The sequence below is a fragment of the Amblyomma maculatum genome, chromosome 1 (assembly GCF_055883805.1).
Source record: "Amblyomma maculatum isolate TAMU_Amacu chromosome 1, ASM5588380v1, whole genome shotgun sequence".
Taxonomy (NCBI): Eukaryota; Metazoa; Arthropoda; class Arachnida; order Ixodida; family Ixodidae; genus Amblyomma; species Amblyomma maculatum.
Genome location: NC_139344.1, coordinates 259,882,181 through 259,909,238, shown reverse-complemented (window position 1 = coordinate 259,909,238; position 27,058 = coordinate 259,882,181). Strand labels below are relative to the sequence as shown.

The 27,058-nt window shown below is 45.6% G+C and overlaps 1 protein-coding gene across 1 annotated transcript in view; it reads left to right on the top strand.

Moving 5' to 3' along the window:
• Window positions 1-27,058, top strand: part of LOC146206352 (uncharacterized) — an 85,176-nt gene that overhangs the window by 13,765 nt on the left and 44,353 nt on the right. The window contains exons 6-10 of the mRNA XM_084591023.1: window positions 1,236-1,288; window positions 1,447-1,501; window positions 6,323-6,458; window positions 9,995-10,085; window positions 13,682-13,732. Coding sequence (XP_084447149.1) covers window positions 1,236-1,288; window positions 1,447-1,501; window positions 6,323-6,458; window positions 9,995-10,085; window positions 13,682-13,732 — 386 coding nt within the window. The remainder of the gene's footprint in view (window positions 1-1,235; window positions 1,289-1,446; window positions 1,502-6,322; window positions 6,459-9,994; window positions 10,086-13,681; window positions 13,733-27,058) is intronic.

Below are 27,058 nucleotides of genomic sequence, written 5' to 3'. Positions count from 1 at the left end.
AGTCCAAGGTAAACGTAAGGGAACATTGGCGCATTGTTTTTCCTTCCATTTTGTATTGCACTGAAATCAAAAAGAAGTCTGCAAACAAAGGGAGCTGGAAAGTCAAATATGTGAATACATTTGTCAGTGCCAGATTCAGTTTTTCATGTGCAAAATTAAGATATGCTGAGTGCATTAAGTGAAGGGAAGCCACCAGATGCGTGGCTTTTGTCCGTTACCATTTCTTTGAAAGCTCTTGCAGCTAGCTGCCTCCAGCAACTCTCAGTAGGACGCTGAAATGAAACAAACAAAATGCCTCTGTGCAAGCAATGGTGTTCCATGAACTTTGCAGTTTAGTTTGAAGTTTTCATATCTGCATTAGGCTGTTTCCTTGTGTTCATGAGTGTTATAACTCTGTTATTTGTCAGGTGTATGCTGCCATGAACTGTTAAAACAACACTTTCTACCCAAAGTTGTGGAGGTCACTCGGCGACTGCAGTCTCAGCCTCTTGTACTTTGAGGGAAAGCCAGCTGAAACAAGTGTTAATTTGTTATTTTATAGTCTTGCTTTGTAACTTGCGGTTCTGACATTTCTGCTGGTACATGCTACTCATTTCTTCTTAAGACAGTTTAACTGAATTCCAGGACTGTGGCTACTTTTTTGTTCAAAGAAAAGTGTGTGGAGTGCCATAAGTACTCTGAACTTTTCCTGAGTTCACTGTGGCTGGGGCTTTGACTAGCTCCTGTTTAATGGACTTCTTGATTGTAAAAAATGTAATTTGGAAGGACTTCCTATCTTGCTGGAATGTACGCTGTTGTGGCATAAAAAAATGCCGGTGCGACCCACACCCATGCTAGCTAATATTTGAGTTTGATTTGAGTTTGTCAATGAAGGTTCGCAAAAGCTGCAGGAAAAATCTCTTTCTGATTATTTTATATGCAGCGTGTTTGCCACCATTTTAGCACTTTGTTATATTTTTTTTTCAAGAAATTGTTTGGCCAGTCTGCAAAAAATTTGTTTGCGTTGGAGTCCTGGAAATTCACTAAATAAATTAAAAGCGTTTTTCTTGTTCATCTAAGAAGTTTCTAGTTGCCATTGTGTCTAGCCATCTGGCTTCAGCCATATAAACATGGCATGCTATTCAGCAGGTTATTACTGCATTTCCCAAAAATATTATGGGCTTTATTAATGTGAAATAAAGGGAAACTGCACTTGATTTATTTTCGTGGTGCAATGTGCTTGTGTTGTCTTCCAGCGTCGTCAGCAACGTGAGAGGGCGGGGTCACAGAAGTCATCTGCTAAAGATAGGTGAGTGCTTTTACCTGAACTAAAATTTGTTGTCGGTCAGTTGCTATAATGTTGTGATTTTTAACTCAACTGTTTTATCTGTTTACTGATCTTGCTTTGTGACTGCACCTTTTCTCCATGCTAACCACACATTACGTGCAAACCGCTGTTGTCTACAGGACTAGCAGCTTGGAAGACAGCAGTTCAGAAGATGAGAAGGAAGATTCAGATGAGGTACTTATTTTTATATTTTTGGACAGCAGGAACATGAGTATTTCTTTGGTAATAGTTGTCCATGTGGAGAAAATCTGTATTCACTCACCTAGCCTGGGTGTGTTGAAATGTTGGCCTCGAAATGGCATTCTTACTTTTCTGTTAATTGCTGTCGAGTGAGTATATTGAAAACACTTCCGACCTTTTAATTGTTCGAGGTGGGTTTCTTAGTCCTACGGCATCAGGGGTGTTGGTTTAGCATGAAGGAGAAATAAGGATCAAAGGGTGCGCTATAAGAAGAGGGAATAAAAAGAATCGAGGCTGTTTTTAGCTATCAAGAGCAGAGGATTTAGGACTTCTTACTTTTGATTCTGTACACTACAGCTGTAATTGCAGGAAAAATAGTTCCATGCAGTTGTCTGTGCTAAATGTTGCCGCCGTCTTGTGGTGTTGCTCAACAACCTACCAACAAAGATTTCAAATCTCCTCATTGTCTAAAACTGCTTTAAACAATTAATTGTAACTGTTAAGTTGGCTAACCTTTTCAGATGTTGGTCACCATTTCTACTGAACAACTTTGCTCCTCAGTAGTCTACAAAAGGTTTAAAGAGCCGTTTAACTTGCTTCCTGATGATAAATGCACAGTGTTCATTCTCTGTAGGTACAGGGGTGGTCGGAAGTTCTCAGACAGCTCCAACGAAGCCAGGAACAGCTACACTATGCTGTTGCTGGGCTGCCGTTGATGGTGTACGTCTGCACACCTCAGCGGTGAGAAAGCACACGTCCCTCTTTCTTACTAGCTCTTCCTGGTAACGATGCTGGGAAGAAGTTAGTAAAGCACGTGCTTGTACCTTTTCCTTTTAAAATTCTGCTGTGATAGAGTGCGTGGCTTATCAGGACAGCAGCTGTTTCCTAAAAAGTGCTGCGACATGCTGCCGGTCGTATTTAGTTAGGCGCTGTGGGCTTCTTCTAATGTTCTGGCTTCCTGGCATACAGTATTGTGCATTTACCTTCACCTTAACTCCATTCAGGCTCTCCCAGCCACTTGTATGACTTGTCATGTGCTGTATTCTTGCATCTTCATTTTCAGAAATTTTTGCTACTTACGAACAGGATGAAAGTACAGAACGTTTGCTATTGTTGTCGAACAGTTCTATGTAGTAAGTTCAATATATTGAAGCTGTTTCTAACTCTTACACTGGTCCATCCATGTTTACAAGACAGAAGAACTCAAAATAAGCGCCCAGTGTAGATGAATTCCACAGTATACCATTACGTGGCCAGTGCTGAGGTTATGCATGATGTTTTTGCAACGGTTCCCTCGTAGTGTGTGATGTGCACGTAAATACTTCACCGTAGAGGAGGGAGCCAGTTGGTGAGCTGCGACTACTTGCCTCTTCTTTTCTGTGCTTACGGCTGAAATTGCGTTTGCACTGCTTAACTCTGTGTTCAGGCATGTCACACTCTATTCAGAACTCCCCTCGGAGATACACATGGCCTAATTATGTTCTCCCAATGACAGATATGAGTGCATGTCACACATGTGCACAAGCTAAAATCGAAGAAAGAGTTTCAAGAATATTATGTCCTGAAGACCATCAGTTATATTCAAAAAATAGTTACAGAGGAGAAAAGTCGCTCTAATTAGCCACATGGCTATGTCATGAAACTCGTGTACATGCATTTGTTGAGCGCTTATTTTTTGAAATCATGGCCAATGAATTATCTTCGTATCCTTAGCACAGAGCAATCATCTAAGTGCCAAAAAATAGCCTTGGTCATTCGAACATACGGAGAAGCACATAGAGTCTAACTAAATATGGCTGGCAGCATATTTCGTTGCTTAACAGGGAACTGCTGCCATCTACTACACCATGCTCTCCACAGCAATGGAATTGTAAAAGTGAGCTATGCAGGCACATGCTTCATTAGCTTTTTCCTTGCATTGTTATCGGGGAGCGGGATACGTGCTCTCTCATTGGATACCCTAACAGCCAGCACTGGCACGCCGTCGAGGGCTGCAGTGAGTAGGCGCTCTTGCCTCAAGGGGAGCAGCCTGGCAACTTTTGTCCATCCCTGCACGCTTACGGGTGTACCAAAGTTGCATGGTCATTGCCGAATTGGGTAACATATTTCTAACAAATGAAGGAACTAGTTAATTAGCTTTTGTCACACAGGATAATCATGTGTGAAGCACTGAACTGTAGAAGCCATTTTTTGGCTGTGATTGATTTCAAGTTTATGGGCCCTGCCGCAGTGGTTAGGGTGCTTGCCTGCAGTGCCCAAGGATGCAGGATTGGATCCTGGCCGCGGTGGCCACTTTTCGATGGAGGCAAAAAATCAAGGCGCCCATGTGCTGTGTGATGTCAGTACACGTTAAAGAACTCCAGGTGTTCGAAATTTCCGGAGCCCTCCACTACGGCGTCCCATAGCCTGAGTCTGTTTGGGACGTTAAACCCCATAAACCATATCAAACCATCGACTTTATGGCTAGCCTGTGTAGTCACAGCCTGTATTGGCGCCTAGGTGGGGTGTATTTTTTTTCTTCTTTCTCTTTCTAAAAAGCTTATTTTAGTTTAGGCTTCTCATTGTGCAATGTTGTCCTTTCGTGGCATCAAACCTGGATATATTGAGCTCAAATGGGATTGAAAAATAGTTTGTACATCCATAATTCTGTATATAAAAAATGGCAATTGATAAGTTGTCTGCTACCTAGAAGCAAGTATACGTTGCGCCCAGGCTAGCGGAGCCCTTCCTGTAGTGAGATGGTGGTCTGGCAGTGCACAGATTGCTAGGTGTTGGTAGGCTTAACCTGCTTCGCATTGAAACGGGGCACACTGTTCTTTGAACTTGTAGTCGAATCCTCAAGTCTGCAGTAACTGCCGTGCATAGTTCCTCTAACATAGTTCCATAGTTCCAGAACACCAGCCAAAAGCAAACCAGATAACTCTTTTAGTATGTGGTCATATGGGCCTTGTATTAGTGGCGCTTGGCAGGTTTCATGGGCATTGCACTTCCGCGTGCATTGCTTGGTTTGGTGCCAGTTGTCAGAGAGCAGTATGGGAAGTCAGAACGAGCCTGCAGCTTGAATTTTAAGCAAGCTGTAATCATATTTTGCCGAAGATTTTTGCCAGCTTTGTTTGCCAAATAAATTATTTCTTGCACCTGTCTTGTCGAAATTAGGTTTTTCAAATCTAAGCACCCCCTCCTCCCTCACTTTCGTCATTGCGATCGTGAAAAAAAAAAGGAGGTGCTGGGAATTGAGTAAATATGATAAATTCTCTTCACCTCATGGTACAGTGTAGAAAATAAGTGTGAGATTTTGAAGGCTACCCTCAAGCAGACCTTCCATTGATTTTGTCATGTGGTTTCATAGCAGGTGTCTACCCATCTCTGTGCTTGAAAAATTACCATGGTGTGTCATCAGGAAAAGCTACACACAACACAGGGTGCAGTTTGATGTATTGAATGACTGGCAAAATTGTAGTTCGATATACAGTTGAACCTTTATATAATGAACATCAGTGTAACGAAATTCGTGATGTAACACACTTTTTTTTTAATTTCCCAGTCTCTGCCCTATTTAAAACCATGTATGCTTTTTCGCTATTTATTGAAGTAACTTTATGCCGCACTTCCAATTTAACGAAATCCTCGCGCATCATATGCATGTATCGGCAGCCACCTTGACAATGGTATGAGAACTAAAACTTTAGCCGAGGCACCTCACATTTTGAATTTCCCCGACATCAACGTAAGTTTCAGGGGAGGGTTGAGTAGGCGAGAAAAAATATACTTTTTTTTTATGACAGTTTTTCAGCCTTCCACCCTTCAGTCAAAGAAAGCATGCGATCAATCGCGATCATTACGCGGGCTTTTAACATCTCTTCAAAGGGCGTTTGCTGCTACAAACATTCTATTAATTTTGTGCCAGTGTCAACAGTGCCCACCCCAATCGCTGTGTGATACAGGGAAAGCACTGAGCAATGGGACCAGCAGAGCAAGCCACCACTAGCACTACTGTCAAATCCTCTGACACTCTGCCAAGACCCTCCCCCCTACACCGGAAAACTTATATAAAATGAATCAGCCGACATGGCTATTTGAAAGCACATGCTGCAGAATTGACAGGGTCAGGAATAAAGTAATGGGCAGGGTATGTAATGTGAAGGCAAGATAGCAAAAGGGTAATAGAATGAATTCAACGAAAGTCCATAGCAACTGCCAGTATAAAGTATGGTGGGTGAGGTTAGGAAGTTTGTATGGAGAAGGTGATGGCATGACACAGGGCAGGGATGATTGGAGGCTTTGGCTGGGCTATGGGCATAGCTAGGCTGCTGATAAGGATTTACTTTGTTCACTGCATAACATGCAACATGTCTAAAGTTATAATGCGAGCACCATTACCTCTTCAAGTTATTGATGACTACCCTAGACAGGCAGTGGTCCTGGGCTGGAACCTCAAACTAAGATGAATTTTTCTACAGTTTTGAAGTTTCTGTGGATGCTGTATAGCTTTCCTTTGTGGCTGTAGGGTTGCGCTTGGGTGAACATTGTTGTGTAATCACTCCATTATAACACTGGATCCATATGAAACAAAATGGGCAGTAGGCTTAGCTCTCTAAAGAGGCAACATTTTTGTGCGCATAGTTTCTGAAGAGTAAAGTTGTGTGTAGGTACTTGTATACACACTTTTTGTTTGGGTTTGTGTGCATGCACACCTAATGGGGAGAGGGAGAATGCAAAATGCTGAATATCTGGGAGAAAGGTATGCTGCGTATGCTTGTATAGATGGTATGTCACTTGAAAAGTTGCTTATTGCACTGTTCAAATTGTTTGCAGGAGCTGGACCCACATAGTGCTTTTGTGGCAACAGCGCTAAGTCGGAAAGCGAAGCCTACTCCTTCTGGAGGTGTCATTCCTAAAGTTTTCAAGTGGTCTGAGAGCGAAGCTATCAGTCGGAGTAGGAGGCTGGCACGTATGTTTGTTTTACTGGAATTGTGCCAGAGTCCACAGTTTTTACTGGGCATTTCTTCCAGTAGGGAAAGTGTTCTTTCTAACTGTGTGTGATGTGTCTGGGGGGCTCTTTCATAGCTTGCCTTTTGTTTGTGCACCTTGCTGTATCTGATTCTGTGACTAGGCTATACAGTTAGTAAAATGCCAGCTTATAATCTCCAGACGGCAGTGATGGTGCAAGCTGATGTTGCACAATGTCCGTGCAGCCGATGACAGCTGGGGTCGCAGCATTTCTGCTCCACCACCAGTGCAGATTTTGCCTGGTCACGTTAGTTCTGGCAGAGATGGTACGTGCATGTAACATCTCTGTCACACCAGCAGTCTCGGGGCTCCTTGAGTCGGTGGCCACAAAATTCTTCGAGGAGCATTCGTTTGTGCCGCTGCTACACAGGGAAATCAAGTGGTCATTGAGAAATGGGCCATGTTATCAGACATGTGGCACTAGGCACTTTGAACTAGGTTGTATTCAGCAAGGACAGGAAGAATGCACCTGCACTAAGAAATGAAGACACATGAAGAAAAAGAATAGCGTACATGTTTTCATTGCAATTACATTTTTCCAGCCATTAATCATCACTGTCCAGCCCAACTTGCTGCTTTACTTCTGCAGGGACACTCACAGTAAAGCAGCAGTTGAGCCACTAGTTGAATTGCTGTTTTTAACGAGCAGTTGTTTGGAAACGGCTCTTCAAATGGTTCACACTTTTGCTCAATTCACCAACAACGAAGTTTACAGCGCAACAAATGGGACAGAGATAGACACACAAGCATCAGCTTGCGTTTCTTGAGAATTGAAAGAATCTTGCTGTTTGGTTTTAACGTTTATATGCTGTGGGCATGGCCCTGTGGTACATTCTGCAGTTTCTGCAATAACATTTTTGCAGGGATAGTCAGTGCCCATGTCTGTGCCTTCTCCCATTTGTTGCGCTCTTAATTGTTGTCATGTACCAAACTGCCCATCTAATTCCTCTTTTCTCTCTTAAACTGCAATGGTGGGCACCTTGTTTTAGAAGTTTCTCTCTCTCTCTCTCTCGTCTCTTTTTTTTTTGTGTGTGTGTATGGAAAGCTGCCACAATTTTTCTGATTATGTCTATTCCGTCCACAGCTATTATTGCTATTTGAGTATTGGTAGGGCATTTTTACTTCTCGCTCGTTGCAAAGCACGATAACGTGACGACTGGCAGATGGAGTCAAACTTTAAAAATTTGGCTACAGGTCTGTAACTAGAAAGTAAAACTTCCTTGAATTTAATTATCAAATTAGCTGGTATAGCATAGCATTTACGTCAGACTTGCGATGGAATACTGACATCGAAAACGTTTTCTCTAAAGCTTCTAAATCATTATGGTACTTGAGACGCACATGCACAATTCAACTCCAGGTGTATAGTGCCTCGCATACAAGACACTGGTTAGTAGACAAGTAATTGAGGAAGAGGAGGAAGATGATACAGAGGAAAGGCAGAGAGGTTAACTGGTAAAAGAAACCGGTTTGCTACCTTGCACTGGTGGGCAAGAGAGGTATGGGTGAAGTCGGTATAGTCACATCAAAGCCATATCACATCACATCACGTCACAGTCGTATCACGGCGTATCACAGCAAAATTAGTCTATTGATCAGGCCCGTGGTTTTCATGAAGCGGAGCAGTGCCTGGGAGGTCTTCACCGCCAACAATCACCGCGGCCAGTGACCTAGAATCTTGATTTCAGTAAATGGGCTTCCATCTAGACGCTCCAGCGCACGGCAGACACACTGTCTTTTACCGGTATAATTGAATAAAAATAGTGTGGGATCCTCACATTGCAACCAATTGTCTCAAACTTGATAGGATACAGTGACTTGGTGTAAGGTTTATCTATAATAAATACGGCCACAGCCATTCCTCAGCAGAACTCTAATCCATCCCTCAACAGAACTCTAATAATCAAGCTCAACTAGTGACACTAGCAGCCAGAACCAAGAATGAAAGGTTGAAAACCCTTTTCCTCATTATTGACAATTCTCTCAAAATAAACAAATTAGTAGAATACTTTGAAATCAAAACCAATGAAACATCAAGGCATCGTCATAGTAGTATTGCATTACTGTCCATACGAAATGGTTGTTTTAAATTTAGTTACTTTTCCGCGAAGCTGCGGAGATTGGAAATCTCTTCCAGACACTGCTGCTTCGTCTGCATCACTAACTTACTTCCTAGAGCACTTGGATAGAATTATCTGTGGCACTTAGAGAGATAGGGGAATTTCACAGTTTTGTCTTTGTTTCTTATGTTGCATTTGGTTATTGTAGCATTGTGATTTCGGTATCGGTTGTCTTGGTTTTTGATCTGAGAATTTAGTTTGGTTCATGTGCGTGTTTAGAGGCTATGGGCTACTAGCTGCTTTCATTTCTAATACTGTCATCTCTAACTGGGGTTTTCACAGGGGTGGAAAAGAAAACAGTAAATGATTGTCGATAAGATTGGAAATGCAAGACCAACAACTCGTGTTGGTCTTGCATTTCCAATCTTATGGACAATCATTTACTGTTTTCAAGACCAACAACTCGTGTTGGTCTTGCATTTCCATCTTATGGACAATCATTTACTGTTTTCTTTTCCACCCCTGTGAAAACCCCAGTTAGAGATGACAGTATTAGAAATGAAATGAAACATGAAAGATGGTGAAATGCTGTGCCATGATGCCTAACTGAAATGGCATCGATTTGCTTGCGTTTTACAATTTTCGGACCTGCCCTTTTGACATGGAGTAAAAATTTTCATGCATCAGTGCAGTCTACCAGTTTTTGTATCCCTTCTTTCCTTTTTCACATGTAGCAAGTGTAATGATGCTCTCACTAGCCATTGAGATTGCAGCAGTCATTTCCAAACAGTCTCTGATTTAGGGTCTATCAAGATCAGTAGTCATCAAAAATTGCTTCATGGCACAGGCTGATCCCTCATTGAGCTCATTTTATTGCTTTTAAGGGTTTTATAAATGTTTTTTGAAGAACTAGTTGGCAAGTTTTCTTGTCACTCTTGCCATGCACCCTTATGTGTTATTTCTTATTAGTGTAGCCCATAACTATTTTTACATACGCTTGTTTGTGCGTGTATAGTCAAATAAGACTTGTATGAGAACGTATTTTGATATGGGAATATAATATCAATGGCGATTGATGTTTTGCCTTAATACACTACCCTGACCGCATCTCAGACAGAAATGAGGCCATTGAGACTGCTGGTGTTTGAGACCCTGTGAGGAATGCGGATAGTTCTTCAGCACATTTTCATTTGTTATTTGTAGGGTTGCATATTTAAGGCTTTATCAATATGTGTGTGTGTGTGTGTGTGTGTGTGTGTGTGTGTGTGTGTGTGTGTGTGTGTGTGTGTGTGTGTGTGTGTGTGTGTGTGTGTGTGTGTGTGTGTGTGTGTGTGTGTGTGTGTGTTTGTGTGAACATGAGGCCATCTCATGGGGATACTACATGTCCTTTTTTGTTCTTTTCGCCCTTTTGTACCAGGTGAAGGTTGCGAGCTGTGCACCACAGGCCTTTATACGGAGGCTGTTGAACTATTCACTCAGGCCATTAGGGTGTACCCATTTGACCACAGGTTAGTGCATTGCTTAGTTATCCTTGGCCCTTCCTTGTGGTAATAACAGCTGTGGCAGTCAGCAAACAAATGTAGGGAAAACGAGGGCTTTGTTATGACATACGTAGGAAATAAACCAACAGCCACTAACACAAAGGGAGCCGTAAAGGATTTTTTTATTAGTATTAATGTGAAGTGTTAATTAAACGTAGAGATAATTTACTATAAGGTAGAAGAAAAAAACAACTGCATGCTGCTGGTGGGGTCCAAACTCACGACCGCCGAACTTTACATCTGGTAGTCTACGACTGAGCTACTGTGACGGCTTTTTGATTTTCCACTTTCTTAGGTGCTTGTGCTGTGTGTAATCTGTCCTTGAAAGTGTTTGCTAGTGCCACCCTTCTCCACAGTGGTAGATGTGGAACGTCCTGTGCTACTGCAAGTGTCACGTTTTGCTTAAGGAAAGAATAATGTGGGCAGAAAACAAACGAATGGCATCTTGGCTCGTCTAATGTGTGTTGAGTGTGCTCCGTCACGTTAAGAATTTTATTCACAGCAACTTTTTTGCATAATAAATATTCTGCGCAGTTAGTGTCGCATTAAACACCTGCTCCGGTGAGGCATTCGTACGTCATTTGCATTGTCTTCGTCTCCACAAATTCTATATGCAATTTTTTATGAAATTAAATGCTAGAGCGCATTCTAAAACCAGCTAACGAGACATTAATCAAAAATTTCCAGCATTTAAATGCAAATACTGGCATGACATGGTCCATAGGGTCACGAAGAGTCGGACACGACTGAACGACTGAACTGAACTACTATTACCCAAATGCATAATGGTGGCAGTAAACTTTTGTGTACAGCAGCACCTGTAGTGGCCAACACTGACCGATATAAAACTCGTGGGGAAGTTTTTTACCAGAAGTATTGAAGGACTCGCTTAGCATATATAGTCGTGAACAAAAGTGGTGTACAACACGCGGACGGTGGCGGAGCTTGGGAAAACTGCCCTGAAGCACCATCTAGAGACGATGACAGGGACAGCAACAGCGACTCATGCATGTCAATAAAATGGGGCACTGCCGTGATTGCCTCAATCCTAGGTAACTGTTGCTAGATGGCATTTAGATGCAAGCTGCGTGTCGTGTTTACCACTTTTTCGAACTACTGCACCTGCTACCGTGTATAAGGCTGAAGGACTTTATTGTAAAGGAGCTAGGAATTACGATGCATACTGACATGTTAGCATTAGAAGCCCCATCGTGAAGGAGAACGGTGTTTGGCGTAGTGTCACTTCGCCACCCGCTAGTCCTGGTAGGTGAAGGCAAGAAACTCCTCCTCTCCACTTATGGGAGAGAGATACCGGGCTACAAATAACTTGGGCAAAATGAAAAGGAGCAAGAATCTCTCAAAAAAATTTTTCAAACAAATTAAAAGCGAGGAAAAGACCTACTAATACATTGTCATTTCATAATTACGGGATAATACATTGTCATGCCTTTGTCATCCATAATTAAGGGGACACCAAGTGCCCCTTAATTTTCACACTATATTTCACTGGGGCTCCTAACGTTCAGAGTGCAGCAACACATCAGTAATAATGAGGAGCAAAACACGACGAGCAAGCTTACAGCTGGCACTCTCCAGTTACTGAGGGTGCCAGCATAGCCTTGCTACCACAGCATGTTAAAAATATTGCACGCAAATATGTTCCTGCACAAAAATTTGAAATGTGCAATCGAGTATATATGTTGCACAGTGCCTTGCTGTATAGACCAACCGATAGCCATCGCCGTTTTTCACTTGGCCACACTATTCAACTGCTATGGCTCCCATGGTTCACAGTCTGTGCTGCCCGCTTTTTTGTGCTGCTTATTTCATAGATATCTTGTGAATTTGCAGAGTGCTTTAAGGTAAAAGTACACCATTCGGTATTTGCCATCTGCATGCAAAATTTTCTTAACTGTGCTGATGACGATGACTGCACCTCAGTGTTACTCTTGTTTACTAGCTCTGTACAAACAGATACTGCTGTTTACTTGTCGTAAATGCAAGCTGAGCCATTGCAGTGTAATACAGTCAAATCCGAATGTATCAAACTGAAGGCATTGCCGAATAGTTTGATGTGTCCATGATACAATACATAAAACATGCCACCACATGAGCTCCTCTGTAACCCGGAAGCGTGAATAGGGTGTATCCATACCATGGGCATGGGCATGGGCATACCTGCATTGGCATACCATGGGCATACCTGCATTGACGTGCTGCCCACCAGCATAATTGCAGCACCCTGCTCATGGCAAGTGTGCTGATCTGCAGGTGCACACGCACGTGTGTGCATCCACGTCCCAAACAGCACTTCACACCAGACGTCGAAAAGTTGGGTGCTCTGGGGACACCCTCACATGCCACTCCGTGGGCCAGGCCAAAGTGTCGGAGCTTGTGGTGCTCAAGTCTCATGCCGTGAAGCAGGAGCACCATTGGAGTTGGGACTCGCGTCAAAGTTGCAGCAGACGGTGCTTTGAAAAATGCCATCTCCGGTCATAAGGAGTCTAATTCTGTTACTGGTACATTCTAAGTGCAATAATAACTGAATTAAAAGTTTACCAACAATACTAATGGATGCGAACACGGGTCTTGAAAACACTTGTTGACGCCATATGTGATCGATGCTTCCTCTTAATTATATCCGCTTCCAGCAGTTCGACCAGTGCTTGGTATTAAATCACATTATCCGGAAGTATGTTTAGAGAGTGTTTGCAATAATTAAAATGACCCGATTTGTTGTCTTCAAATGACTCGGACTACAGCTGCCGGCCATTTTCATTGCTCAGCATGTCAGGTCACACAGGTGCTTCCCGCTATTTGTATGCACATCCTGCCGCTTAAGCAATTTTCGATTTCATGTCACAATTTCCAGGAACTATACCGTATCCCTATATGGATTTACTCTCCATAACTTTTCGTCTCGTTATGGAAGGGGGCTAGCCTCTGCTATTTTGGTCTGAAAAATCGCATACTCATATTTCAAGGTGGAGATGAAACCAGCCGTTTCATTTTTCTTGGCATCTCAATTTTACTAGGGTAGGGGACCAAAGGGAGACTTCTCAGTCGTACCTCTCTGTTTGAATCGGCACACTAACACGTAACAAATGCTCGACATGGTCACATGCACAGAGGTTAAATTACCTCAGTGCTGTCAAATTAACCGCTGAAAAGCTTCCTTCTTGGTCATGATAGCGCTCAGCTCCTCAGTCGATTGTCTTTAATCAAATAGTCGCACTGCAACTGGCAGCTGTGGGTGGTATATGAAGCTCTCCCATTGCGAAGTTTCATTGCCAGTAAGCATTGAAGGACACTGCCGAGATGTTCGCAGTATGGACATCATGAGTCCATGCATCCTAAGCACAACTACCACTGAAGTGAATATGCCGTAATTGCTATTCAATGCAGATGCAGTTGCCATTTGGATTATTACAATGTGAGCTTTCACTCATTATTTTCACTACGCAGGGTCATGCCAAGTTGTTCAAAGCGTCTCAACTTGGTTCAGTTCTCTCCGTAAGCAACTCTCAATGTCATGTCTTAATTCATTGCATTTTGTCTTCCAGTTACTTTGGGAACCGGTCATACTGCTACAGCGTACTGGGAAGCTATGACAAGTGAGTTCCTCTGCCTGCTTTAGTGTTATATTGCTAATAGCACAATGATAAACTTGATCCGTGTCCGGAGCAGCCACATTCCAGCGAATGCAAATTTGTCTGCTCAGTATGCATACTCAGCACTGAGAGTGTTAAGCAGCCCACTGGTTAGGATTTCTATTCTGTGAGGGGTGTGAATATTGAAATTTTCAAATACAAAGCGAATTTGAATATGAGAAAAGGTATCTTCAAATATGGAATATTTTATCAATAACAAAGAAAAGAAGAATCAAAAGATATCAAACATATTTAACGACTGATTTTTTGGACCCTCTAGAGAACGCAAAAACGTCCGAAAAATCAGGCAGTCCGAAAAAACGAATGCATGAAAGACGTACCATTTTACGAATATTTCTGGGATCAAAACAGTAAAGGACGAGGTATTAGGCTTCCGAAACACCAAAGCATGAAAAAGAGCCGTTCAAAACAACTGCTGAGTGACCCATGCCTTTTTGTTGGCATCATACAACACTGGCAGCGATGCCCTTTAAAGGGCCGCTGTCCAGGGAAGGACCTTTTAAGCAAAGGAGCCCAGTGCTTCGATCAGGTACCGGAGATAGTCTTTGTAAAATGCTACAGTGACGCGCACCGCAAAACAACGGAAATGCAAATCAAAGCTCTCTCATGCTCTCCTTCGGGAAGCCAGCTTCCCCGTTTCTGCGTTGGCCCATCGAGCCACAGTAATGACGTACAGTAGACTCCCTTTAAGACGAACTCCAAGGAACCGTGAAAATTGTTCGTCTTATCAGAAGTTCGTCTAACCAGGAGTGCTTCCAAAAATGATGTTTGAGCTTGCAGAGTGTGTCCAAATACCTTGTATAGTAAAAGCTTGTTTATTCGGACTTCTAGGGACCGTAAGATATGTCCGAATTAACCGAATGTCCGAATTATCGAGAGAACAAAAAAAAAAAAAACATGCACGATTTTATCTCAACATACCTTTATTACTTAAAGTAATCACGGACGCTTGTCTGCTTTCCCGCAGAAACCCGCGCGGATACTATTTTCCTCAGTCCTTCCAGGTGCTCAGCAGCGCGCATGCCATCTGCAGTGCCCCAACAAAATTAACACAACGAGGGCCTCTGCTGCTCCCTTCACAGTGTGAGGGGGCCGAGGCTGCTCCTCTCGTAGCCCCTCTTCCTCCTCCGAATCTTCGCCGTGCAGTACGTCCCGGACAATTTCTTCCTCAGTTAGAGAGCCGGCTGTAGCAACGCCGTCATCAATGCTGATGTAATCGGCGAGTGCCACCGCATCCGGCAGCACACCTCCGAAATCCGGGCAGTCATCTGCATTGTCTTCTGGCGACACTTCTGCCACTGTGTCATTGCAGGGCTCAGGCAAAACGAAGCCACTGTGTCAAAAACAGTTAGCGATGACGTGCGCAGGCGTGTTCTTCCAAACTTCTTCCAAGGCAAGAATGTTGACCGCGCTCAGAAGATCCACGTCGTACTGCTTACCGACTTCATTGCACAATAGCATGCGTTCCAGCACGCGCCTGCGGTATTTAGCCTTCACATACTGAATTTTACCTTGGTCCATCGGTTGGAGGGCCGATGTAGTGTTGGGCGGCAGAAAAACAACTTCAATGTTGTTCAGTCCGGTGGCACTGTTATGTGCACTACAGTTGTCAAGGACAATTAACACCTTGCGGTTCTTCGCGGAAAACTGTCGGTCTAACTTTTGTATCCAGCCGCGAAAAATTTCCGATGTCATCCAGGCCTTTTTGTTAGCCTGGTTTCCACTTTGGTAGCCAAGTCCTTGGCCTCGTAGCTCTTCGGCCGTTTCGCCAGTGTTGCCATCGGGGGCGAGTGCGGTGATACCAGCGCACAACAGAGAAGCAATGAGCCGCACTAAAGCGAGCAGTCTTCAGTACAACAGTGTAGCGCACCGACAGCAGCAAAACAGCAAAATGGCACCGCCAGTAACGTCGACTCGTGAAAAAAACAAGAAAAAGCGCCCATCCAGCCACAAGTCGAGCCAAGTTGATTAATTGGTGTCCATGGCGATGCTGCTTTTGGGTATCGCTATTGCGCCGCGTTCGTCTTATTTTCGTTTTCGAGCCTCGGTAGCTGCCCGAAGTTGTCCGAATTATCCGTTGTGCGGAGCTGCCTGAAGTTGTCCGAATTATCCGTTGTGCGGTCAAATCCGTCCGAATTAACGAGAGTTTCGTCCCATAGACTTCTATACATAATTCTGAGGACCAGGCGCAAAGGTCGAATTATCAGATTTTCCAAAATAACGGGAGTCGAATTAACGAGCTTTTACTGTATATGAGAACAAATGAATAAAATGGCCTTTCAGGAAAATAAACTGCAATACAAGCATTTATTGGACTAATGATTGTCTACTACACTTTGCAGTAGTAAGGCATCAGGCATTGTTGACTGTTACCCAGTCTGCTATTTTTTTTTGTGTCTGTCGTGAAAATCGACGGCCTGCTACAAAAGCAGACATCTCGCTTAACTTTTGAAGATACCCTTCTGTGCCCTCACACTGTTCAAAAAACTGCACTAAAGTGTCTAGGCAGGCATCAGCTGCATCACAAGTAACTAGTGCAGATTCAGGCATAACATCCAAGCTGTCATCTTCAGCAGCAGTTTCCGATGGTAGGTCAAGCACTTCTTCAATCGGAGCGTCCAGTGTGTCAGCCCTACACTTTTCCACACTTTTGTCAATGCTGACATATGCACTGATGTCAATGAACACACCCTTACTGCTCAGCGCAGAAACAATGCTTCTATCCTCTAAGTTCGCAGTGTGGTCCTCATTCATAGTATCGCAGTCATTCTGCACTGAGCAATCGCTAAGCGCCACAAATCCTGCATGGCGGAAGGCGTTGGCAATAGTGGCTTGAGTAACCTTCTCCCAGGCGCTCGTCAGTAAGTGGACAGCACTTAACAGGTTAACTGTGTACTCCTTACTGCTCTCCATGCAAATCAGCATCTTTTGCAGCAGAGAGCGACGATAGTGCCTCTTCAAGCTACTTATTACTCCCTGGTCCATAGGCTGCAGCTTCGCCGTTGTATTCGCTGGTAGAAACTCCAGTCGGATGGCATGAAGTCTGGCGATGTGGCCGTGTCCGGGACAGTTGTCAACAACGAGAACTTTTCTCTTCTGTCTCTGGAAGTGGCGATCCATCTCTTAAAGCCACTGCTCGAAAAGTGCCTGCGTCATTCACGCTTTTGAATTAGCCATGTACGTGACCAGCAGCGTTTTTATGTTTTTAAAGCAGCGTGGTGCTTTAGATTTGCCAATCACCAGCAACTTCAGTTTGTCAGTCCCAGTCATATTTGCGCCCACGAGGACCGTTACTCGAAGCTTGCTCCGTTTGCCCGCCACGCAGTCATCACCAGCAAATGCGAGCGTTTTATTTGGGAGTAGCTGGTAGAAAAGCGCAGTTTCGTCCACATTGTATATGTCTTTAGGGTCATATTCATCCACGAGTTCATTCATCTTGTTCTGCCTCCAATCGCTGCAGACCGCTTCATCCACTGCAGCGGCCTCGCCGACAACACAACGAAAGGCGGCCAGTCCATGCCTTTTCCGAAAATGGTCGAGCCACCCATCGCTGCACGCAAACTCGACATTCAGTCGCAGGGCAATTTCTTCCGCCTTAGCTTTCAGTAGCACTCCATTCACTGGCAAATTCGCACTGCGCGCTCTCTTCACCCAGGTAAGCAGAACTTCTTCAAGGTCTTTGTGCATAGCTGTGCGCATCCTCTTCCGCTTCGGCGCAAACTCATCTTCCAAAGCACTGGTAATCCGCACTTCGTCCTTCACGATACTGCTCACGGTACTTTTCGCGATGCCGAACTTGCGGGCTATTTCATTGAAAGCCGGCCGGCGCTAACTTCGGTCAAAAGTTCGGCCTTGTCACGAAGCTCAAGCGGCTTTTTTCGAGTTGTTGGTCGACTAGCCATAGTAGCAACACGGCGAACACGGCGCGCACGAAAACAAACAGCGCACACCACGAGGTGACAGCGTACAGCCTGGTAGAAAATTGCGGGACACGACGCGCACACCCGCCACGAACAATGGATCTGTGCACTGCGTAGTAGGCGTCGTTGGCGGTGAGCAAAGGCGCGGAGCTCGGTAGCACTGGCACGACGACACTATCACGTGATCACCATTGGGAAACGTCATTGGCTGCTTTTTCTTCTCACCGTTTTTTTTTCCGCATTTTGCTAGTTTTGCTGGCTGTGCCGCGCATGCTCTTTTTTTTTTTTCTCTCTCTCTCTCTCTACCTCTCTGCGCTCTGTTTCGTCCTTGCCCGAGGTCGTACCAAGACAGCCGGCGCGATGCGAAACTCGAACCTACTCCTACTGCGGGGACAAAAGGAGTGAGCGGGGGAACGGTGGGAGAGGACGAGCAGCGGCACTCTTCCGCCTTCGTAGAATTGCATTTCCGACGCCGACGTGCTTGGGTCTGCGTGCGTCGGCGGCACGGATGGTTGTGGCACTAAAAAGCTTTTTTTTTTTTTTTTTCTTTCCGCTGAAGCGCTGCTCGGACGGTCGAGTAAGCTATGCGGGTGGGGTGCGGCCGGCCGTGAAAATTCATCTTAACCGATTAGCGATTTCAAAGTGTTCTAAGCGGATTTTTTTTTTGCATTGACTGTATGGGGAACCACGACCTTCACTGTTCATCTTAACCGAGGGTTCATCTTAAGCGAGTTCGTCTTAACGGGAGTCTACTGTACTTCCAGAGAACGACGTCCATTGGTCCGTCTCGCTGACTGACGGGAGAAGGATGGGTGTCTACCGCTCGCTGTGAGCTTTTTTCTCGCCACGGCCAGACTGAATCTAGCGGCGCGCGCTCCCTCGCCCGGTTCCTTTTTCTTTTTTTTTTCGCGCTCGCGGAGTGTCGCGCCCCACCTCCTGCCAAACGCGGAGGAGGAAGGGGAATCTGTCTTATAGAGGCTAGACGACCTCGGGCAGGAGCATGAAAAACCTTTGCGAGGGAACGGAAGGAGAGAAGCATGATAGAATCGGGTGATTGCGGTGGCTGTAACTGCGTTATTAGTTACTCTTTTCAAAAACAGTTTGCAGCCTTGCGTTCTAGGGGCGAAGTCTCACAGTCACCGGGGAAGAAAATATTTTCGACCGGAGGGTGGACAGTGGGCCTTTAAAGCACCACGGATTCTTCGATTTCCCGATTACAAGCAAGGGAAGCTTCTCGCTGCCAGACATGTTACTGCCGACGAGAACGGTCAGCCGCTCTTTACGGTGCTTGCCACCGTGGCATGGGTCACCAGCAAAAGCAAGCGTTCTTTCCGGCAACATCTTATAAAATAAACCAGTTTCGTCGCAGTTGAAAGCATTGTCAGCTGAGAACTGCTGCAACAAAGACTGCAGTTTTCGGTTGCGGTTGCTTGCTCAATAACTATTGCCGACGGCGCCGCTCTCACCGCTCACCTGGAACTTGAGGTTATTCCGATGTTTAAGGTTTCTCAGCCACCCATCACTAAACTTAAGGGGAGATGCTCCTCGGAAACACTTTTTCTTTAATATTGAACCTAAGGTTATGAAACATTGGCCATTTATAGAGCTTTTAATGCTGATTCCAAATATGTTTTTACTTTCTACATATCTTTATTAGTTTTTGTGTAGAAGTGTCTGCAAAAGCACAATATAGGGCCTTTTGTGCACACTTTTTTGATAATTAAATGCATGTTTAGACCAGCTTGCAATAGCTCATTCTGTTGCTTTGGTAATATAGTATGTCGAAAGCTACTTCAAATTTATTAATTTTATCCTATAATTGTAAAAAAAATTCAGGAACACCAATGTGTATATTTTGGGCACCATGTGTCAACATTCTGAATTTTTTTCAAAAAAAGTTGAAGAGATTTTTTATAACCAGGTAGATAACATTCTACACACTTTGAAGAGGCTGTGTGCAAAATTTCATCCAAATCTGACTACTGAAAGTACTCAAAACTTGTTGCACAAAACGTAAAAAATGGTGAAAACTACGAATGGAGAAAATTGCATTTGAAAGTTTCAAACATCTGTATTTTTTCATAAACACAACAAAAGCATTTGAAACTTCTTGCCACTGCTTTCATGGCCGCACCATGAACTTTCTTGCCGATCGCAGCAAAGTTCTTGTGGTGTAATGGGTTCGGCAGGTCAAAAATTGCACAAAATCGCGACAGCTGTTCGTGCCCGATGCCAATAGCGCGCAGCCACCACCACCTTCACGTTGACGGCGAAGCTGTCGTGAGAGCTTCCACTCCGATAGTCCCGATTTCCACTGGCGCTATCTGCAAGTCCACCGGGCACAACACGGCTCGAGGTGTGCACAGCAGAAAGCACTGATGCTGGGCACTCACTACTTTCACAGTGCAGCTCAAAAAAAGCCGAAAGCCCCTTTCGCTTTTCCACCGGTTTGCGTACCGCAAGGGTACAGGTGCGGCACGTAGGGCAAGCAGCACCGCTTACCAGCACTCGTAGAATATCGATGACCGCATGCTGCCCTATCTTCCTTGAAGAGTCCAATCTTCACCTCCGAGGCGCTCACAAAGTTCACCGCGGCATCGATCTCGTCCGAGTGCACGTTGGCCTGGTTAGGACTAGCTTGCGTCTCCCGCTGCAGTTTTCCGGTGAGGTTCGCGACGGCGTCCTCGGTACGGGTTCTTCGACCGAGACTTTCGAGCTTGGAAGTTGCGCTTCTGCGTGTCGTTCATCGCGAACTCAACAAATGCTAAAAGGCCGCTAAAAAGAACTAGCAGAGCACGATGTAGCGCGATCCAGACGCTGCACAAAACGAAAGCAAGAGGTAGGCTTCGCCACAGCGTCGTATCAGTCCAGGCCAATGGCGGCCTCTCTAGAGCACCACGTGATTTAAAAGGTCCAGTAGAGACGCTCGAAGCGTGCGCGGAAAATGTTTTTTTTTTTTTTATTATTTGCAGCCGAGATACGAAACTGCGAGAGATGCTATCTACAAGAGAAAGGCTTACTCAACCTCTCGCAGCAAACGGCAATGGCGGGCGACGCGGCGTTCTCGATGTATAGGCGCACGAAAATTGACGATTTGCGCGGAAAATAGCACTTTCTCGAGCCACCGTGGTTGAATAAAATGGACTTTTTACTAACTTCACAATTGAATTTTGCCTTGATCTTTTAGAAAGTTGTAGCTAAATCTTCAAAGATAATTTTACAGGCAAAAACTCAAAACTGAAAAATTACTCGGAAAACTCGCTTTTTCGACGCGCATCTCCCCTTAAAATTGTCAATGCCCATTTGAAGCGCGAGAGTTTCCGCTTTTTCTTTCAAGACGCCGCCAGAGACCGGCAACCGCTTTGCAGTCATTGAATTAAGCCACACGATGAGGGCTTCCTCAAGCTTTGGGTGAACACCTTGGCTTGTATTCTTTTTTTTTTGGCACCAGATGGTTTTTCGGCTGCCTCCAGGATCTTGCCCTTGTTCTTGAGAAAATCCGAGACTGTTTGCTTTGAAATGCTGAACTCCTTACCCACGTCAGCCTGCGATCGGCCACTCATTACTTGTTTAATAATAGAGACTAGTATAGCGTACACAGACACACGCAGAGGAATAGCGCACGGCAAAAATATTGTGACGTGCACTGCGCATGCGCTATACGAAACCAGAGACCGAGCTCTTTCGTAACAATTGGCCAGCGTACGCAGAAACTTGAGTTTATCGTGCCCAGCCCTCACGTACGATGGGAGATCAGCGTTGACAAGATGGCGGGGTCCAGGCCGCCCGCTTCAGAGTGAATTTGTCTTCGTTACCGCTTTTTTTGGGCGCGCTGCCGCCTATAAATGGCACACGGGGTCTTCGCTTTGCCTCGTGTAGCATTCAGCTCAAATAGTTAGTGAATAATTTGCTTTGTTTTTTTATTTTGAAAGGTGGCAGCGCAGTCCCTAATCCTAACGAGTAGCGTTGCTCTGTTGGCATGGCAACGCCATGAAGCAGACCACCTTGGCTTGACTGCTTATACGTGTGTATCCGTAAAAAATATGCTTGGCAGTACGGGGCTGAAAGGCCGGTACTCACCATGACGGCAATACAAGGTAAAAGTATTCAATATGGGAATACCAATGTTGGGGAGTACAACGAAGCTGCCGCAGCAAAGAAACTGGCTAAAATCTAGCTTGGGAGTAAATGTGTTTTTTTATATTAAATCTAGATGTCTCCACCGTAGTTTGCTGTTCGCACTTTCGTACGGCCAACTAAAAGCGCCGATGCAATACACGGAGTAGCGTCCTATAATTTGCTGGCGTTTATCGTACGAAAGCGTCCATATGCTATACTAAAAGTCTGTAATGGCGGCTTTCTTCTCCATCATTAACCGACGGTACTGTTTTCCACACTTCGATGCCATCGGCGAGGACGACAAGAACGATGTGGGTGCCATCGCTGGCAAGCAAAATCTACTTGTTGGGAAGTGTCGAAGTGCCTAGGCCTAGCGTCGCAGAGCACACTTGACACAATACGTAGCACGTAGCAAAACCATGCACCAGTGTAGCGAAAAAACACCATGTGGTCTGCGATGAGTCTGCGCAATGAAAAGGCGAAACGGTCGCGGCGTCGATGGCGCTTTCGGAAACTCCGGAAGAGGCGCTGGTTAACATAGCCAGCGTGGCCAGTCCAAATCTGTGTGTGACTGCTAGGTACAGCTAGTTGTTCAAAGCTGTGACATGGTACACAGACTGGGAGATAGCCAAAATGGCGGCTTTGTATGACGCAGTTCTGGTTTCAGACCTTCCGTCGCATCAAAAAGTCCGAAAAATTGGATGGCAGGGGGTTCGAGCGTCCGAAATTTCAGATGCCCTTACACATTCATTCTATGGGGCTTGTGGCGGTGCCGCGAAGACGTCTGGAATATCCGGCATGTCCGAAAATTCGGTCGTTGACTGTACTATACCGGTTTTTGTACAGGAACGACTAGCGTGAAACTGCTGAAGACTGTTTACCTCACAGTAATTTAGGAGTTTGTGCAGGAGTTCGTACCTCACAGTATGAACTCCTGTATGGTGGTTGCATGCACATGAGATTAAAGGGGGCATGAAACAGCTAGAAAGGTCACTGACAAACGTTTTCAATGTGTAGAATAAATGCTTCCGAGCATTCGTTCAAAGTAAAACTCATCGGAAAAAATCCAGCGATTTATTAATTTTTTAAAACAGCGTTTTTTGAAATTCGCGGGCTGCTCCATTTCCGCGTGGCGGCGAGATTTGGGACTATTCTGCCGTGATTACTTACGTAACAAGTCACAGAGTGACAGGCCACGACAGGCTGCCATTGGCTGCAGCCGCGACGCCCTCTACGTCACTGACACACTTCCGTTAGCTGCGAAAGTCGTCTGCTCGAGTGCTGCAATGCATGCGTGAACCCGAGCTTGGTGCTTCGGTTCGCGATGTTAACTGAAAAGGTGGTGGCGTCCGACTGAAAGTGCGCGTCGGTGCAGGAGTGCGAAAAGAGCACTAGCTGGTCCGATTTAACACCGTACCGATTAAATAGGCAGCATCAACCTTCATGTACCGACCGACGGTGCAGCAGCATATTGTAGTCCCGTCTCGTCTTTGCCGCATCGACCATTTGTGCAACGTGTTAATAATTAAATGGAACATGCTTCAAAAAAAGGTGTACCCTCAGCTTCATCGCGAAAGTACACAAATTTGCACCGCTTAAGTGCAGCACCCGATGCCGCCAGGCGCGGGCGCTGCGACCGACGGCACTCCGGTCATGCGCTGCTCCCTGCTCGTCGCTAGGCCTTGTTTCTTTTGCATTGCAGCTACGGCGGACGGCATTTTAGAATCGTCCGCTTCGCTGCGTCTCTAGTGTAGTCGCTCGCGTGCTCCTGTGCACGATTCTTGCGTGTAGCTTCGGAAAACAGTGACAACCTGCGCTGCCGAACTGCATGTGGCGAGCTGCTTTGCTCATGTTTTGCGCCGTTGTTTCTGGCTCGGCCGATGCGTACATATGAGATAAAACACGCGTGCACGTTACGCATTGGCACTTCCTAAACGAAGTGCGTCCGACTGAAAGTGCGCGTCGGTGCAGCAGTGCGAAAAGAGCACGAGCAGGTCCGATTCAACACCGTACCGATTAAAAAGGCAGCAACAACCTTCGTGTAAATGAAACGTGCGTCAAAAAAGGTCTGTCCGCAGCTTCAGCGCGAAAGTACGCAAATTCGCACCGCTTATGTGCAGCACCGGATGTCGCCAGGTTACCGCAGAGATGCCGTCAGCGGAGGCTGCAACCGATGGCACTCCGATCATGCGCTGCTCCCTGGTCGTCGCTAGGCCTTATTTGCGTCGAAGCCATGGCGGACGGCGTTTTGGAATCACCCGCTTCGCTGCGTCTCTAGCGTAGCCGCTCGCATGCTCATGTGCGTGATTCTTGCGTGTCGCCGCGAAAATCAGTGACAACCTGCGCTGCCGAACTGAATGTGCTGAGCTGCTTTGCTGATGTTTTGCGCCGTCGATTCTGGCTCGGACGATGCGTACACACGAGATAAACACGCGTGCACGTTGCGCATTGGCACTTCCTAAACGATGTACGAAAGGACGTAAAAAAAAAAAACAAAAAAAACACTACACTATCTTTTTTGTTAATCTCAATTTTATATTCGCGGACGAATAATTCGTGCTCACCTGTCATCCGATGTCCAAACTCTGTAGCGATCATCAGTCCGTGCTCTCGTCGGTGATACGTACGCGTATACATTCCATTCGTTATGCACAAGAGATGCCTCTCGCCGACCGTAATGAAAGCAGCTCCGGACTAAAAGCGACTACTTATGTTTGCACGCGGGCAACTTGCATGCTCGATCGTCTGCCAGCATTCATGCAGAGTCGATGCTATCGCGTCAACTCCGCGAGGGGTCACCGGCCGCCGTTGGTCAAACCGCAGGAGACTGTACCAAAGAGACTGACCCAGGCAGCGCGAGAGAAGAGAGCGGTCTTGTAGAAAGCCGTGCTCGGCAGGAGTGCACGCTAATTTGCGCTGAATGGGACAGGGATATGAAGGAAAGTGCTCCCTCCGCGGCGGCCGCCGGTATGTGTGGACTCCCACCTGCAGGTATGCGCACGCGAACTACCCGAGTCGTTCGGGCTGCTGTCTCACACAATTCCGAGAGGTCAAGAAACTGAAGACACCGGCGGCCGAGGAAGACAGCAGACAAGGTTGAAAGCTATGCAAACGCAGACGGGACGGAAAGGCAGAGACCGTGAATGCATGGGCGACGCTCGGGGAAAACAGGCGCGACGACCGGAAGTCTGAGAACCGAGCGTCACCTGATGACGCTTCGTGGGCGGGACTAGCGGGGCGGAGTTCCCGAGCTGTTTTCTTCGTTTTTTTTCCTGGTTTCTCCAAGTGTTGAGTTGAGGGGAGCGAGGAGGAACGCCATTTTTAATCGCCGATATCTCTGGTGCTAATGAAGCTAGCTAAAAAATTCTTGCGGTGAATTGACCTGTGAGGGAGTACCTATCTCTCGACCGATTTGCTTTACCCCATTTTAGGCATTGCATGACCCCTTTAAACCAAAGTGAGAAGGATGTTTTTCCTGGTTTCATTGTGTTTCGCCTTGCGCGCACTGTTGGAAAGGCCCTCTTCTCTTTACAGAACATCGCGTTTTGAGGATAACTGCGCAGTCACGGTGGGGTGAAACTGGTGAACTCGAAATTTTTCAGTATGTTTGGAAATTTCAAATATCAGTTTTTTTAGTATGAATCAAATAACAAACATATTTGAATATTCGCCCACCCCTACTATTCTGGCATTTCCTGTTTATCTTTGTTATGTAGGGTGTAACGTCCCTAATAACTCGGGCTATGAAAGGTGCTGCAGGGGAGGGCTCCGGAAATTTCGACCACCGGGGTTTTTTAATGTGCACTGACATCGCACAGCGCAGGACGTCTTGCTTTTCACCTCCACCGAAAAGCGGCTGCCGTGGCCAGGATTTGATTCTGCATCCTTGGGCGCAGCAGTCTAGCGTCCTAACCAGTGCACCACTGCGGTGGTTTCCTGTGCGAGGGGCTACCCAAAGGGACCGAATTTATTTTTTTTTTAACCTATTGGGACATTTTAAGCAGAAATTTTCAGCCTCTTCAAAGTACTCTTCACTTGCACTAGTACACTTGCCTAATCTTTCATTCCACTTTTCAAAACATTACATTCATCTTTTGTGATGTTTGACAGCTCCTCCGTCGTTTTTTTACTTACCTCCGCAACATCAGCAAAACACTTTCCTTTCATTATGTTTTCACTCTGGGAAACAAAAAGAAGTCGCATGGGGCAAGGTCCGGCGAGTAAGGGGGGTGAGGAACAGGGGTCGTACCATTTTTGGTCAAATGTTGTCGCACAGACAAAGCTGTGTGAGTAGGAGCATTGTCATGAAGAAACCAGTCATACGACTGCCACAAATCAGGCCGCTTCCGCCGCACACTGTTGCACAATCTTTTCAAAGCCTGGTTGACTCTGACCCTGCGCAACAAACTCTGGATGGACGACTCCTCTCATGTCGAACCTTGTCTTTGTTCAGCAGCCAGCAGTTGTGGCTCGAATTTGGCAACCACTTTTTAATTCCCAAATCTTGTGTCAAAATTTGCTGCACTGAACTCCAAGTCACTCCCGACTGCTCCACAATTTCTTCAATCGTCTGTCGTCGATCTTCGTTGGTGATTGCACAAATTTTTTCAACGTTTTCATGTGTTCGGGCCTTGAAAGGACGACCAAAATGAGGTTGGCCATCAGTTGACATTTCACCATTTTTGAAACTGGAAAACCACTCAAATGCTTGAGCTTTCCCCATAGCATCATCCTTGTACGCCGTTTTAACATTTTTAACGTTTTAACGAGCAGAAAGCAGAATTTCACCACACGCTGTTCACAAAAATCGGCCATTGCAACACTCACAGAACACAGTTGTCGCTGTAAACTCTGCCGAAGCAAGTATGTCTGACCTTCAGCGACACCACCGGGCTGACTGACTCTGGAATGTTCTCTCTATGCGCTCCTGGCGGCAAAACACGGTACTACGAAAGCGCTGCCCACCAAAAAATTAGTTTGGTTTCTTTTGGGTACCCCCTTGTATATCTACTGAAGTAGTTTAATGCTAGTGCCACCTCATTACTATCATCATAAGTGGCGCACATCGCATCACAGACCCTTGCTGTGTACAGTTGTAGCCCGTGGTTACATTGCCGGGTGCTACATATTTTTTTTCTGCCATGTTTTCGCAATAGCCCCATCCAAGTTTCCATATAAGTGCTTCCAAGGGCATCCAAGTGCTTCTGAAGAAGTATCCTAAATGTAGCCT